The sequence below is a fragment of the Mustela putorius genome, unplaced genomic scaffold (genome assembly GCF_011764305.1).
Source record: "Mustela putorius furo isolate JIRA1106 unplaced genomic scaffold, ASM1176430v1.1 tig00000580_pilon_pilon_pilon, whole genome shotgun sequence".
Taxonomy (NCBI): Eukaryota; Metazoa; Chordata; class Mammalia; order Carnivora; family Mustelidae; genus Mustela; species Mustela putorius.
This window is the reverse complement of record NW_025421423.1, coordinates 12,699,443-12,716,459: the sequence shown is the minus strand read 5'-3', so window position 1 is coordinate 12,716,459 and position 17,017 is coordinate 12,699,443. Positions and strand designations below refer to the sequence as shown.

Below are 17,017 nucleotides of genomic sequence, written 5' to 3'. Positions count from 1 at the left end.
CGTCATAGCTCGGGCATGTGAGTGATGTAGCAAAGACGAGCTGTTACAGTGCTAAGGTAGGACCCTCAGATATGCAGCGGACCCCCTCCACCCAGACCAGATACTACTTAGTCACATGGTCGGTCATACATGGTTTCAGGGGAATCTGGGGAGATCATCTTGGATGGGAGACAGTGGACTCAGCCAAAAAAAAAAAAAAAAAAAAATGGAGTTCTTATTACTGAAGACTGAGAAACACATAGCAGACTTTGAAACAATACTTGGTGAAAGTATTAGCAATCTATAGTGACTATATAACCTTGTCATAGCTCTCAGGTTATCAAAATAAAATGTTGTTACTTGGCAATTCATTATTGGTTGGACACTGTTTTGCTTTTCTTTTTTTAAAGTGTTTCTTTGGCTTTATCCACCCCCCCCCACCCTATTCCAAAAGCAGAACTAATCCTTCTTTCTTTTCTTCTTACAGGACTTTCCATGATATTTCTGATGATGCGAAATCTTCAGTAGACTGACATGGTTTGCACCACAGCGATTTCTGTAGGAGGTTCAGTTTCTCACAGCTCAGCTGTGGCCTTCTGTCCTTTCATCTGTGCCTAGCAAGCAGAGCCCAGGAAAGCAGCAGAACCCTCCTGGCCTTCCATACAGAATGCCTGGACAAGAGAGAACTTGCTGTGGGTTGCTTTGCCTTTTAAAGCACAGCTTTAGAACTCAGAATTGTGGTTTGCTCACTTACCTGTTGCTAAGATGGCTTGAAAAAATTTCAGTTTATACACTGGTAACTTGGCTCGAAATTTCCCACTTTGGTTATCTATATTATTATAATATGTATTTATAAAGGTATTTTAAGAGTCCTGAACTACCTGCTGTTAAAAATATTCACAGTGTAATTTTCTCCTGGTTTAAGAAATCTGTTCTTAAACATTTTTATGACCGTCACTTTTTAATGAAGAGGGTTTTTCACTTTTGAATATGTAGTTGCTTGAGCAGGAAAAGGGAGTCTTCTACCCTTCTACCTACTTCCCTCTGTAAAGTGTAAGGCCGGGTGGCTTATTTGAAAGTCAGCGAGGTGTGTGTTGCAACCCCAGGAGACAGAGAAAAACAAGCTCTTCCTCCCTTTCGCCTCCCTCCATCTGCCATTATACTATTGCCAGATTCTTAAAACTTGGTTGACCACTTTGAAGTAGAATACTTACTAAGCTGCTGTTAATGGTAACAATATGACAATTCATGTTGGGGTTCAGTTTTTCCAAATGCTTTAAGCGAAAAATCTCAGGAGTAGCAGTTCTCGGAGTTGTTAAATATATCCGTGTGTACTTATTTGGAATTCTGCCAGTTAGTTACTTATTAGCAGTAGAATGTTACATTTAGGTAGTATTTTTCCATCACTTAGCACAGTGCCTTGCACATGAGACTCCAGATGAAGGCCTGTTGAAGGAGGACTTGTTAAGTCTCCCACACATCACAATGACCAGCACAGTGCTTTGCGCGTTACAAAGTCAGGTTGCACACATTCTTTCCCAGTCACTTCCCGGCAGCTTTCACACAGTGTTATGTTTTTTATAACACTTTCATACAGGTGGGAAGCTTAAGGTTCAGAAATGTTCAGTAAGTCTTTTACCTCAAATCTTTCTGACTTTGTAATCTGCAAACTCTGCCCTGTTGTCGCATTTCTTCCCATACCTTCTGCAGTCTTCCCAGTGCTTGTCCTACAGTTAATGACAGGCTGGGACGGGAACCCAGCTCTTCGCGTGGTGCCCTTACCACTGTAGGAAACGATCATCGGGCTCTTTCTCCATCCCCAGGGGAATATAGAGGAGAAAGTGTTACTGAATGTCAAAGACTTCCCTTTGGAAAGCATTTAAGAGTAGAAATCATTTTTTTCCTAAATCATCTTCTCCCTGAGAAGCACTGTTAGTGGTAATTAGCTTAAATTCATCCTGGTATCACTCAAGAAATTAACTCCCTATAGGAAAGAGGCTACCATGAGGGTTTTGACTGTTTATACAGTAGACTACATGCAGATCTCTTGTTTTTACCATCCCTCTACAATTATAACCTAATATTACACCAAGTGTTCATTTGGCCACTAACCAACTCCTTTTTTTCTTTAGACAGTTGTTGAGTCATTCGTTCAGAAACACATTCACTGAGAGTTGGCCTCTCTGGTTTCCATGCCAACTGCTGTACAGAGGACAGCTCCTGGGAATGCCTTCTCCCACCATAAATCTTAGCCAGATCATGTGCTTGCTAAAACTATGAATTTTGTAGTGAAAGGGTTAAAAAAGGAATCAGGTTTGTTTTTGTTAATTGTATACTGGTAAGTTTATAACTATAATTGGTACATATTCATAAGAGGCAAGTATTAAACACAGTGAGTTTAGTGTGCATATACAAATTATGTTCCTCCAAAGTGTTTTTAGCTGTATAAAGTGATACTGCAAAAAACTAAACTCCAGCTAATGTATGGCTGTTTTTGGTCATAATTATTAGTATAAATACCATGTTCTTAAGAACTTAGGAGCCCTAAGAGAATAGTTTGCAGCTCCCAGAATGGGCAGTGATATAATATCACCTAAAAAATCAGTCCTGTACACGGTCCTCATCAGGAGACTGGAACTGCCCTGATGTTCCAGCAACTTCAGAAGGACTCTGAAGGCCAGCCAGCTAGGGGAGGAGCCCTCGACCAGAGAAACCTATGCCCTCAGACAGTGAAGAGGCTTTATGGAATTTTCACAGGTCACAGAGCTCACGTAGTATGAAAAGTGAGGAGTTTCAAACTCAGGTCTCACAGTGGCTTGCCCCCAGATTCTCAGGATTTGTCCCAGAAAGAATGTTCCCCTAGGAAAAGACAGTGAATGGATGAAGTAGCTTCAGTAAAAATGGATACAGAAAGCCTATCCCAAGGTCTTATATTTTTATAGCTTTATTAAAGGTTAGTTTTAAGTTCATATTCATTATTTCAGTTGTAAACCGAATGGGGGAATGGGAAAAGATTAGTCTCCACACAGATGTGCTCCTCTCTCTTCTGAGAATACGGTGTACCATTTTTAGTATAAACTCCATGTCCTGTAAATCCTTCTTCAGTTCCAAAATTTCTTTCACATTGTCTGCTCCTGGAAGTGATCTGTCACACTGCCTGAGATACAAGTCTTTATTTGTGTTTAAACTTGTGAGGATTCCTAACACTCTCTTCCATTAGAGGTAGTTAGCTGGTAGAATTTTCTTGTGACCTGTGAGACTGGTGTAGATTGACTCTTGACAAGGAGAGGATTACCCAAGAAGTGTTCTGAAGACACGCTGTATTCAAACAAACTGAGAGTCTTTGGAAACGGCAGCTGTTTATTACAGTTAAAGGGCTGCTAAAAGGCTTGCAGGTGAGGTCCTCTGGCTAACCTTGGTCTTAAATCCCCATTGTGACTTACTTCCCATACTGATTGTATCTAGTACTTCAGGATATGTCACTACTGGGCAAGAAATACTCAGAAATTCAGGCCATGAACGATTAGAGAGAGGAAAAAAAAAAAATTGTAGGTGAGCTATCCAGGGCTCTCAACCTCAGGGTTTATAGGAAAAACCCTTTCAGAACTTCCCATACTCTAGTCCTGATTGGCAGTTTCCTGTAGGGGTCTTCTAAGACCCTTATCAGAGTATTATACTAGGCATTTCATACTGGAGATAGCTTCTGGTAATATACTTCCAAATGTTAGTTCTAGCTGAGAGTAAATTTTTTTTTTTATTAGTTTTTGTCCTTACACATTTGCCATCAAAATATATTCATTTCACTGATTTATTAAGGACCTGCAAAAAAATGTGCTAACTGAAAGCACTGGGCAGTTATATTTTTTTGATAGTTTATAAATAATAAAGAGAATTATAAATCAAGACAATCTGTCTACTAGTCATAGAAACTCTGCGCCAGAATGGGCCGTGTATAATTAGGCAATCCTATTGTTTTCTAGGGGAGAAAACAAATCCATAGGTTGAAGTGGCTTTTCTAACACACAGAGTCAGTAACAGGATTCTGAATAGAATACAGTTTTGCCCCCCCCCCCCTTAGCCCACTGTTCTGCATCTCTTCCCTTTCCCTAATAGTTGAGCAACTTTTGGAAAGATATGTTCCTTATAGCGGTAGTTCCAAGAGATGTTATTAGATGTTGTAAGAGACAGAAGTGTGCCATAGTCAGCTAAAATTGAGGAATGCTGTGTTTGTTTCCTTTCTGTAGGACTTCTAAGAGTTTTTAGTGTGCTGTTATATATTGTGAATTTATGAGGGGACAAATTGTTTACTACACTTATTTGACCTGAAACCACCCCGCCCTCCCCCCCACCCCAATCCTTTTAGCAGAGCTTCACCAAGGACTACTGGTCCTTTGGGAAATATGGCTCTCCAGTAAGTTTACAGCTCTTTTGGGAGACATCATTAATGGAAATTCTGAATGGTAACCATATTACCACATAAACTATAACAAATCTCAAAGAAAACCTATTTGCCATTCAGAGCTATACGTAAAGTATAGAGATTCTTTTCCACCTATGGTGTGTAAAATCAGTATTTGTGCTTAGTTTTGCAAGTTTTTCAAGGATCTAGTAATGTGCAAATACAGTGGTGATATGTTGATATTACATTTTAATAATGCTTTTGTATGTCACTTTATAGTTTTCAGACTGCTTTCGTAACAACCCTGTGAGACAGGCAGGCGTTAAGTATTATTGAATGAGGCACTGGAGGCTCAGAAAGGCTTTTTTGTGATTTTTCCCTTAAGTTCATACCACAAAATGAAGGAGCCAGAATTCAGTGGCAGAACTTCTGACTCCAAGTCCAGAGTTCTTCACTCCATACCTGGTTTCTTATTTTTCTTCTGGCTTTATATCTTAACAATGAAAGGTGTGGAAATAAATCTTAAAGTAACATCATTTTGGCTTATTCCCAAAGCCTATTTCTTTTTTATTGCAGTGACCTAGAAGGTCTAACTCATTATAGCTGTCCCAAAGAAAACCCTTCTCCGGTCTTTCGCAGTGCCATTTGTTTGGGTGACTGGAGTATATTTCAAATACCATTTGATTCGGAAACCAAGCTTGGATATATAGTTGTAAATGCTGATGTAACTTTTGGAAAAGATATCCTCTGCATTCTCAGGCAAAATAGAGATGGTTTGAAAGCAAAAAAGTTGGTTCATATATGACAGCTCATATTCTTTATTCTCACACAGATGCTACTTCTTAGCTTTAACTTGCTTTGATGAACTTCTAATGTAACCTCTTTGAAAATGTGAAATATTTATATTTTGAAATAAAATTACTAGTGTTGAATCAATCAGGTGGAAAACTTAGTCTCGTTTCTGTGGAGAAATTTGATCTTCCTTGGGGTGAGACTTTCACGAATACATCCATCTGTCTCCTAGGCCTTATCTCTTTTCCTTTGGCACCAGTGCCCACACTGAGTTTTTATGTAATGTGGGCTGCTTACATAAGAGAATATATGTCTGGAGAATGGATATGGGCTCCTGAAAAAGGTGAAAAGGTCCAAAGCTGAGGCGGGAGCCTTCGGTTCATTGGGGAAGGTGGCCTTGTGGTAGACAAGAAAGTGGTAAGGTAAGTGGCTGGGGAATAAGAAACCAAGGAAGAGAAAGTTGGTTAAAGGAACTGCACATTTTGAATGAGGAAAACAGGTCCACATTATGGCTATCTTCAAAGCAAAGATATCTGTGCAGCCCTGGCAGACGGAGCTGAACCCCTAAGTGGGAGGACCGTGAAGCACATTTCAGCAGTGCTTGGGAAAGAGCCTCTGAACCCTGGAGTTCATGATACTCCGCTCTTCAATCTGACGTGGGTGGAAAAATAATCCTGGTAAAAATCAAAGGGTGGACTCACCAGCCTCAGATTCTTTTGTATTCTGTGGGTTGCCTCCTGGCAGATGTGTTAGTTCACGACTATTTCTCCATGCTTCTCAGTCTATTGCCTAAGCTGAGGACCCCCTCACAGGGGTTTCTGACAACCTCCTTTTGGCTTTGCTTCTGGGACTCCAGGGGCAAAGGGGTGTTCAGCTCTCCCTCCCATCTGATCATGTTCGGGCTCCCTGATTCCTTTAAGTGAGTTTAGGCAGAAGTACTAATGATCTTTTCATTCAATAAACCGCCTTCAGGAAACTGCTCTGTGTTAGGCCCTGCTCAGTGGTAATTCTGAAAAGTAGTTTCAGGAAACTGACTCTTGATTTCAGCTCAATTCTTGATCTTAGGGTCATGAGTTCAAGCCACCCCTTGGGCTCCACGCGGGGTGTGGAGCCTACTTAAGGAAAAAAAAGTTTTTTAAAAATTTATTAATTTGACAGAGAGAGAGAGATCACAAGTAGGCAGAGAGGCAGGCAGAGAGTGAGGGAAGTAGGCTCCCTGCTGAGCAGAGAGCCCGACGCCGGGCTCGATTCCAGGGCTCTGGATCATGACCTTAGCCAAAGGCAGAAGCTTAACCCACTGAGCCACCCAGGCGCCAAAAAAAGTTTTTAAATGTAAGAGTGTTGAACAGTAGGTGAAGCTTTTCCCTATGCCCTAGTTAATTTCCTTTTGAAGAGTAATTTTGAACAGTAGCCTGAAAGATACCCAAATCACTGCCCCCTTGCCAAATACACAGGTACTCCTTACGGCTGCATTATGAAATGTTTCATTTTCAACCCAGCCCGAATTGTGAGAAAGAGGGTCAGAAGGGGAGCCTGGAGGATGTGGGACCTTCTGGAAAGCTCCAGAAAGAAGCTTTACCGGTAAAATTCCTGCCTCGATAAAAGACCCTTCCCTACAGGCTTGACTGGTTCTGCTCCACCAGTTAGCTCAGCTTCTAGAAATCATCGTGGGAATTCAGAGTTAAGACGAGTCACCTACCAGGAGGACGAAAAGGGCTGCTAGGGATAGTTGTCCTTGCTCCAGTAGGAGGCCACATAGCCGCGGGATGCCCGCAGGTGCCTGGTTTGATCCCTCCGGGCGGGGGAGTTGGAGCGATACAGACCTAGCGGGGCTGCAGGACCGACCCTAGACCCGAGCGCGTGGGGGCGTGGCTGCCCCGGGGGCGTGGCCCGGTCGGGGGCGGGGCCTCGGGCGGCGCGGGTGCATTGCCGCCGCCGCGGGCGTGCTGGCTGGCGGGCGGCAGGCCCGCAGTGGCGCGGCGTCCCGGTTGCGCGACGGGCCGAGGGCCATGGCCGCCTCTTCTGGCCCGGCCGGCGTCAGCGGCGCCGGCCCGTCCGGCTTCGCCTTCGACTCGGGACTGGAGATCAAAACTCGTTCTGTGGAGCAGACGCTGCTCCCGCTGGTCTCTCAGGTAAAGTGGCTCCCGGCGCGGCCCCTCGTCTCCCCCGGCCGCGGCCCGCGATGGCGGCGGCCGCTCGCACGGCCCGGGGTCGGGTCGTGTCGGCCCGGCGGGAGGCCGCCGCTGCCCCCCATTCCGCGGCAGGACTGCGGCGTCGGGTCGGGCCGCGGGTCTGAAGCTCGGGGACCGGCCTTGGCTGCGGCTGCGGCTTCGGCGTTTGGTCTGGTCCATCCGAAATCCGGCGGCGAGGCCGAGGGGGCTGCGCGGCAGGGGAGGCGGAGGGGCGGGGAGCCCCGGTGCGGACCCGAGAGCCCGGCAGGCAGGTGCGCCGCCCGGCCTGACCCGCGCGACCCGCCTTGGGCTGTGGCTCCGGCGGCGGGCCCCGCACGGGCTTCCCCGAGGCAGAGAGGACCCTGCGGTGGCCCACACGTTTGCAGCCCCAGTCCACACCCCGACTGCTGGCCGCTCCGGCTGGGGCATTCCTGCCGGCCTCCAGGTCCAGCGTGCTCTCCCCGAGGCCTTTGTCCCTGTCCTCTGCGCGCGTCGGCTCGCTGGGCGCCAGTTCACCCCCTGCCTGCCCCTGCCCCTTAACCTGCGGCTCCCTTCGGGCCGCTTTTGTCTGGCTTGGGAAGAGTGCAGCGAAGCACTGTCTGATCGTTAATCCGGACACGCATCTTTCTGCCAAATCCCGTCTGGGATGTATGCTTTATTGTATTTGTTGGTCGTAACAGAAGTCTGGAATCAGCTAATTGACGCGCTGAGTTTCAGAGAAGTTTTTGTTGCTGTAAGTCGAGTTATACGCAGCCTGCGGGCTAGCATTCCTCACCTCGATCTGTTGTAGTGTGCCAAGCGCTGTGAGGAAGGGAGAATTCTGTGCCTTTAGGAGAGCGTTGGCGATGTGTGACTCACAACTAGATTGTAATGTCTTGATGACTCAACGCGGGTATTGCCAAGACTTTAGAGGTAGAAGGAATCTTAAAGGTTATCTGACTCTAAATTAAAAAATTCTTTCTTACAGCATCTTTACACCTGGTCACCAGTCTCCTGCTTAAACATGTTCAGTGATGGGGAGCCTGTAGCTGTTCCATAGAATGTTAAATGCTGTCTCTTCTCCTTCCCAGCCCTGCAAATATTTGAAAATAGCAGTCACACATGTCCCTAGATTCCTGTTATGCTGATTAAATAAAACGCCCCCCCTTTAAAAAAAAAAAACAAACACCTGTGCTCACTTTAGCTTGGCTAACAGAACAGTGAATGAGTACACCTGACACACCTCCCCCCTCTTCCCTTCCATGTCTGATGGAGGCACTGACCAGAGAGAAGGAGCGCCAGGATCAGTTAGTAACGTCCGCACTGTCCTCCTCTCCGCAAAAGAATGCCACCACTACCAACAATACAACCACAACCAAAAATGAGAAATACTTGACAGTATTTTTATCCATGTATTTAACAATACGTGTGTTGCTTACTATATGTTAGGCCATGGTTTAAGCACTTTATAAATATTAACTCCTTTAATTTTCGTAACAATCTTATGAGGTAGGTATGTGTCTATTCTCATTATATGGAAGAGGAAACTGAGGAATAGTAAGTTTAAGTAACTTATCCCGGGACTTGGAACTGTAAATGTCAAATTGGCGTTTGAACCCAGGCATCCTGGTTCCAGATTCTGTGCCCCTAGTTACACCATATGCTGTGTTCTCTCTAGAGATTAGAAGCAGTGATGAGGTCAGCTGGTGGTAGGTACAGAGAAGGGAGTCCACAATGGAAAAACAAGGTGGAAAGTACTTGTAATCTGGAGAAATGGTAACTTTTCACAGTATCACTGCTAAAAATGGATCAGTCCTACAGCTCTGCATTGTGTAATGCCGGGATAAAAGAGGGTGGAGTGGAGGAGGAAATGTGTGAATCTGTGAATTGTGTAAATTGCTGCTGAGAGTTAACTAGAGGTCAGTGCTAAAGGGGAAAAAAATGCCAGTTTTGGTTTTTCTTTTTTCTTTCTTATTAAAGAATCATTCAAGGTCATAGCTGAGGTTCTGCATCCCACATGTTATGTATCCACAGCTGTATCTTTAGCACAGCACCATAACTGACATTCCTAATGATTGACTGTACTCAACAAATAACAGTTGACTTTGCTTAAAATCAAGAAATGAGTAAAGCATGGCCGGAATACTGTTAACAAAGCAGGACAGTGTGGAGTATAATTCAGAGTAATTGTTATGTTTCAGTGACTGTTAGCTGATTAAAACTTCAGCGTTCTAGAAATTTCATGTCTAGAAGTCTCATTTTTTAAGGATGCTGCATTATTATCCAATTCATGTTTCATTATTTTATCCACAAGAATATTTTAAGTAAGCATTTATTGTGTACTTAATAGTGCTCCTTGAGGAACTTGTAGTCCAGTTGGGAGACAGGACATATAAAAATTAACACATGCCAAGTATCAAATGAATAATATCAATAGTAAATGCTCTAAGAGCTCAGAGAATGCATGGATGAGTCAGGAACGATGCTGTAGAGGAGACCGGGCCTTGAGGTGAGCAAGTAAGACTAACATCATAAAATTTAGTGAGTTTTAAGCAGATATCATCTAACCTCTTCTGACTTTACAGGTAAAAAGTTCTGGGTTACTGGCCTTATTCTAGGAATGCATGATTGAGTTAGTATGAGACAAATGTGTATTATTTTCTGCATTCACATATTGCAAAAGATACATGTTCTTATCAGTAGATGCTCAATTAAGTCCAAATTATAACCATGATAAAAACACCTAGCGAAGTAGTAATAGAAGAAAACTTCCTAACCTGATAAAGAATATCTGCAGAAAACCAGGTGCCTGGGTAGCTCAGTGTGTTAGGCGTCTGACTCTTGATTTTGGCTCAGGTCGAGGTCTTGGGGGTCTTGGGATCAAGCCCCAAGTTGGGCCATATTCAGCAGGGAGTCGGCTTGAACTTCACTCTCTCTTTCCCTCTGCCCCATGCTCTCTTGTGCTCCTGCTCTCTCTCCAATAAATAAAGCTTAAACAAAACAATACAAAACATTTCCTTTAAAACCAGAAATAGGAGGGATGTGTGCTGTTGCAGCTTTTACTCAACACTGTACTGGAAATCCTAACCAGCGTGATGAGATGAGAAGTGAAAGGTGTAAAGAGAGAAGGAAAATAAAAACTTTCAAGAGCCTACAGATAAATCATAAAAACTAGGAGGTTTAGTAAATTCACTGAATGGAGGATACTAAAGTCAACTGCATTTTTCTACATTAGTTAAAAAAAAAAGGTGATTCTTGGGACGCCTGGGTGGCTCAGTTGGTTAGGCAGCTGCCTTCGGCTCAGGTCATGATCCCAGCGTCCTGGGATGGAGTCCCGCATTGGGCTCCTTGCTCGGCAGGGAGCCTGCTTCTCCCTCTGCCTCTGCCTGCCATTCTGTCTGCCTGTACTCGCTCTTTCTCCCTCTCTCTCTGACAAATAAATAAATAAAATCTTAAAAAAAAAAAAAAGGTGATTCTAAAAAAACCCCCACCATTTAGAATAAAAATGACAGCAAAAATGAGGTTCTTAGGAGTATATACATAGCAAAAGAGATGCCAAACTTTGTGAAAAGAATTTTTTTTAATTTTAAAAGATTTTATTTATTTATTTATTTTAGAGAGAGAGAGAGAGAGAAAATGAGAGAGAGTGAGCATGACGGGGGAAGGTCAGAGGGAGAAGCAGACCTCTTGCTGAGCAGGGAGCCTGACGTAGGACTCAGTCCTGCGACTCCAGGATCATGACCTCACCTGAAGGCAGTCATTCAACCAACTGAGCCACCCAGGTGCCCCAATTTTTTTTTTAATTTTTATGTTTTTTAAAGATTTTTATTTTTAAGTAATCTCTATACCCTACTTGGGGCTCAGACTCAAATCCCCCGAGATCACGAGTCACATGCTCCACACACTGAGCCAGCCAGGCAGCCCAAGAATTTAAAAAATTTATTGAAAGCCACAGTAGATCTAGAAAAATGGAGTGAAGTACTGTGTTTATGACTAGATTGACTTATCAATTTTTCCTATTAGTCTATAAATTTAATACACTTCCAGTGAGAACTTCAACAGGATTTTTTAATAGAATTTGATAAAAAGTGGTTATAATTTCATATAATTATATGAAGGAGCAAGGAGCCAAGAATAGCCAGAAGAGAAACAAAGTGGGAAGAGTTCAAGGCCTTATAAAACAATCATAATTAAGGTAATAGACCAGTGAATGGGAACAGAGAACCTAGAAACAGATCCACCCATATATGGAAACTTGATAAATCACAGAATTGGCACTGCTGGTTAGTGGGGAAAGGAAAAACTTTTAAAAATGGGGCTAAAACAATTGTTATCTAATAGTAACACATGAAATTGGAAGCCTGTCCCACACGATATGTAAAAATCAATTCCAGAGAGATTAAGGACATCAGTATGAAAATGAAAAACGTATAACACTTTTAGGAAAAAAAAACCCCACAACTGGACAATATTTTCATCACCTCATGGTGGGAAGTGATTTTTTAATATACCAGAAGTAAAAATTCTGAACAAAGATTGTATAAATCTGACTCCGTCAGAATGAAGAACATCTGTTTACCAAAATTGAAAGGATAAGCCATGAAATGGGAGAATATGAGTGCAACACAGATCACCAATAGATGATTGGTAGTATCCAGAATAAATAAAGGATGGCAGTGAATCAAAAATTTTAAAATTACCTATTAAAGATTGGTACAAATAGTCATCTCATGGAAGAGGAAACAGATGACAAAAAGAAATGTAAAAGATGTTCAATTTTATCAGAAATCAGGGGAGCACAAATTAAAACCACAATGAGAACAAGTAATGGTGAAAAATGTGGAGCCTGTGGGAATGGCAACAGTAAACCACTTTGGAAAACAGTTGGATGTCATCTAAACTTGAATGTGGTATTACCCATGGCCCAGCAAGTCTACTCCAAAATCCATACCCTCTAGAGAAAGTCCTGCATGTGTGTTAGGGACATAAATTGAAATGTTGATTTTATTTTATTTATTTATTTTTTTGCTTCTAATGGCCCCAAACTGGAAACTACCTAAATCTACCTAAATGTCTTTTAACAGTAGGATGTTTAAATAAATTGTGTTATGTTCGTACCGTGAGATACTGGGCAGCAGTGAAATGAATGAACCACAGCTATAATTATCAGTATGGTTGAATCTCAAAAATATAATGTTGAGTGAAACAAAATCAAAGGCTCAAAAGCAGGCAAAATGAAACCATTATTTAGGGTTATAACATTTGTACAGTAATAAAGAAGTGATGAGCAGAAAATCAGGACAGTGGTTTCTTCTGGGGAGAGTGAGGTGGGTGATGTGGAAAGGGGCCCAAAAGGCATTTGGATTATCAGAGGTAATGGTAATGTTCTCTTAAGCTTGGTGCTGGCTGCATATGGCTTCCATTTCTTTATGCTTGCATATGTATATTATGTATACTCATTTGTTACATATTTTCTAACTCAGAGAGTTGTTTAAAAGCCCTGGGTTAGGGCGCCTGGGTGGCTCAGTGGGTTACGCCGCTGCCTTCAGCTCAGGTCATGATCTCAGGGTCCTGGGATCGAGTCCCGCATCAGGCTCTCTGCTCAGCAGGGAGCCTGCTTCCTCCTCTTTCTCTCTCTGCCTGCCTCTCTGCCTATTTGTGATCTCTCTCTGTCAAATAAATAAATAAAATCTTTAAAAAAAAAAAAAAAAAAAAGCCCTGGGTTAGGTCCCAAGCACAAATCCTGTACGTTCTTTAATAATCATATTGTTCTTGGGGCGCCGGGGTGGCTCAGTCAGTTAAGTGTCTGCCAGGGACCTGGGACTGAGTCCTGTCTTGGGCTCCCTGCTCAGTGGAGAGTCTGCTTCTCTCTCTGTCCCCCACCCCACACACACCTCTTTATGCTCACTTGCTCTCAAATAAATAAAGAAAGAAAAAAAAAATTTTTTAAAGCTGGGCTCTTTTTAAAGCCCAGCTTAAAAAAAAAAAAAAGAAAAAGTAATAATCATTTTATTCTTCCTGTCAAAATCCCCACTCCCAGTCTTAAAACGGTTTTATCCAAGGAAGGGAAAAGGGATGTCTGCCACATACTCCACCCTGGTGTGGAATGTTATTCTACCACCCACTAGTCTTTTCCTGTCTGTGATAGATTTACTGCATTCACCGTTGTACAGACCCTTCACGTTTCTAAGGTAGCTCACCTTGTCTTTCCGTTTCTCTCTGTCCTGTCCTGTAGGCTTTTCAGGATCCTTGTCTCATTAATTGAAGATGAATAGAGAATGTATGGGGCCCTCTTTGCTGATTTGTTTATGAGAATTTATGTGGTTTTTTTACCTGCAAACATAAAACACATAAAGTAAGTGAAAGAGCCCCTTTTTTTCTGATTCTTTTAAAGCAACTGCCATAATTTGGTGTTTTTATCCATACTTCCACACTTCCATTCAAACCATGGATGGTTTCTATAGCTGATTAGCCTTTTTTTTTTTTTTAAAGGCTCCTTGCCCAGCGTGGGCCTTGAACTCACAACCCTGAGATCAAGAGCCACTTGCTTTACTGACTGAGTCAGCCAGGCACCTCAAATTTTTATATGTAATTATTTTGAGAACTCGCTAATGAGTTAAGTCCAGAGACAAATTTCTCTGTAGGCTGACTCCCCCTTTTTTTTTTTTTTTTAAATTATTATTAAGCCATTGTTCTTTTATCTGGGCTACTACCATTTTTTTTCTTCCTGGTCTTTACTAGTTGTCTTGCTTCCCCACAAAATAAGTAAACTAAGAAAATCTATTTCAACGAAGAGATTACTATGAGTTATTCTAGAAAATAAGAATAACATCACAAACATGAGGAGAGAAGAGAGATTCTAGAAATGTAAACTGTAATATCTAGCAATTATGTAATGTTTACTATATGCCAGACACTATTCTAAATACTTTATTTAATTTACTGATGTACTCTCCACAATGAACTTGTGAAATGGGTACTATTATTATTCCTGTTTTTACATATTTGAGAATATGGAGTTACAGAAAGATTAGATGACTTGCCACATTGTCACATGACAGAGCCAGAATTCAAACCCAGGCAAAATAAGCCAGAGTTCATGCTCTTAACCGCTAGGATATACTTTGCTGGAGATTGGTACTTCTTGATACCCTTTGTTAGAAGGTATCAGATAAGCCCTAGTTCTTATTCTTGTATTCCACAGCCGAATTCTTCAGTGTATCAGATGCTCTTTCTTCCCCATGGGATGCCTTTCTGCCCTCTTTTTTCCCAGTTCTTTCAGGCATATTCTAGACTCTGGGGTCAGGGCATCTTTGGGTCGTGACTCCCAATTTAATATGCCTCCTATTTTTTTTTTAAAAGATTTTATTTATTTATTTGTCAGAGAGAGAGAGCGAGCGAGAGCGAGCACAGGCAGAGTGGCAGGCAGAGGCAGAGGGAGAAGCAGGCTCTCTGCGGCGCAAGGAGCCCGATGTGGGACTCGATCGCAGGACGCTGGGATCATGACCTGAGCCGAAGGCAGCTGCTTAACCAACTGAGCCACCCAGGCATCCTATATGCCTCCTATTTTTGTAGAATAATGCTAAAATTTTATGTGGCACTTATAATTTACAAGACACTCTCACCAACTGTCTTTTCCCTGATCTTTAGCATAATCCCGGGAGGAAAGAAGCAGTGTGGTTACTAACAGCGTTGGCAGCTTACTGCCTTTGTGACATTGGGCAAATTCTTTACCTTTTTAAAGTTCAGGTCTTTATCTGTAAGATGAGGGTAATAATAGTATATGCCTCTTAGAGATATAGGCATTAAATTCATTAATATTTGTTGAGTGTTAAATGCTATCTAGTCTTATTTTTCACATGACAAAAAAATTCAAGTTTGATCTCAGTTTTGTAAAACTGTGTGTTTAGGTTTGTATAAAACAGGACTGAGCAAAAATTATGGCAAAATGCTCCTGGGATAGTGTGATGATAAGTAATTTTTATTTCTTTAGTCTTTCTATATCCCCCTCCCTTTTTAAAAGATTTTATTTATTTATCTGACAGAGTGAGAGAGCACAAGCAGGGGAAGCAGCAGAGGGAGAGGGAGAAGCTGGCTCCCCACTGAGCAGGGAGCCCAATGTGGGGCTCGATCCTAGGACCCTGGGATCTTTACCTGAGCCAAAGGTAGAAACATAACTGACTGAGCCACCCAGAGACCCCATTTCCCATTTTTTAAAAGTAATCAACATGTATAACTTTTTGAACTTTCCTTTTAAAAAGTTTGAGAATAATGTAAGGATATAAACTGACCTTTTAATACGGAATTTTGTAAATTGATTTGGCTCCTGTATATGTCAGTTTCAAATGTGTACCTGTATTGGATTAAACATTTTTCAGGATGCTTCTAGTAAAAGGAAGACGGCTACATGTAATTAAACGCTGGGGAGGATGCTTGTAATGAAACAAAACGTGTGATTCAGAACTAACTATAGTTGGCATCTTAGTCTAATTGCTGATCTTCTCTATACAATTGAAAATTTAAAGCTTTTGGTAATAAACACAACTTAAACTCCTTTTCACTCCAGAGTGTCTTAGTTGTTTGCAATAGTCAATGGTGATTAAGTGCTCTGTTCTTCAGGTGGTACATACAAAAGGTTCCTTAGGGTCTCTCTGGTGTGAGGAAGGATCAAAGACTCCTAAGGACTTGACACACACACACACAATAAAAAAATTCAGTAAAGTTGCCAGAAAAAAAAAAGTAAACATGCAGAAATCAGTTGTGTTTCCATAAGCTAACAACAAAATACTTGAAAAAGAAATAAAATAATCCCTTTTACCACAGCATCAGAAACAATACTTAAAAATATATTTGATCAAGGAGATGAAAGATCTGTACACTGAAAACTGTTAAGACTTTGGTAAAAGAAATTGAAGACACAAATAAATGGAATGATAGCCCATGTTCATGGATCTGAATAACTAATATGTTTTTTATAAAGATTTTATTTATTTATTTGACAGAGATCACAAGTAGGCAGAGAGTCAGGGAGTGGTTTAGGGGAAGCAGGCTCCCTGCTGAGCAGAGAGCCCTATGTGGGGCTTAATCCCAGGACCCTGGGATCATGACCTGCGTGGAAGGTGGAGGCTTTAACCCACTGAGCCACCCAGGTGCCCCAAGAACTAACATTTTTTAAATGTCCATAACACCTACAGCCATCTGTAGATTTCGTGCAATCTCTATCATAATTCCAAAAGCATTTTTTTCCCCTACAGAAATAGAAAAACAATCCTAAAATTTGTACAGAAGTGCAAAAGATTCCCAACTAACTAAAACAGCCCTGGGAAAGGAGAACAAATCTAGAGGCAACACACTTCCTGATTTCAAATTATATTACAGAGCTGTAGTAATGAAACAGTATGGCACCAACATAAAAACAGACATGTAGTCCAATGAAACAGAATTGAAAGGCCGGAGATAAACCCATACGTATATGGTAAAATAGTATTTGAGAAGGAAGCCAAGAATAACTAATGGGGAAAGGATAGTTTCTTCAATAAGTGGTGGAAAAACTGGATCATTGCATGCAAAAGAATGAAAGTGGACCCGTATCTTACACCACTCACAAAATTAACTGGAAATGGATCAATGACTTAAATGTAAGACTTGAAACTGTAAAACTCCTGGAAGACAAGAGAAAAATCTTGACATTGGTCTT

The 17,017-nt window shown here is 41.9% G+C and overlaps 2 protein-coding genes across 5 annotated transcripts in view; both read left to right on the top strand.

The window, feature by feature from the left end:
• TMEM245 (transmembrane protein 245) overlaps window positions 1-5,314 on the top strand; it is a 97,118-nt gene extending 91,804 nt beyond the window's left edge. For all 3 annotated transcript variants that reach the window (XM_004747766.3, XM_013053839.2, XM_004747765.3), the window contains one exon: window positions 467-5,314. In XM_004747766.3, coding sequence (XP_004747823.1) covers window positions 467-512 — 46 coding nt within the window. In that variant the 3' untranslated portion in view covers window positions 513-5,314. The remainder of the gene's footprint in view (window positions 1-466) is intronic.
• Window positions 5,315-7,077: 1,763 nt separating this feature from the next.
• CTNNAL1 (catenin alpha like 1) overlaps window positions 7,078-17,017 on the top strand; it is a 62,947-nt gene continuing 53,007 nt past the window's right edge. Inside the window, exon 1 of one of the 2 annotated variants that reach the window (XM_045081667.1) lies at window positions 7,078-7,302. In XM_045081667.1, coding sequence (XP_044937602.1) covers window positions 7,180-7,302 — 123 coding nt within the window. In that variant the 5' untranslated portion in view covers window positions 7,078-7,179. The remainder of the gene's footprint in view (window positions 7,303-17,017) is intronic. The other variant, XM_045081666.1, reaches the window with a different exon arrangement.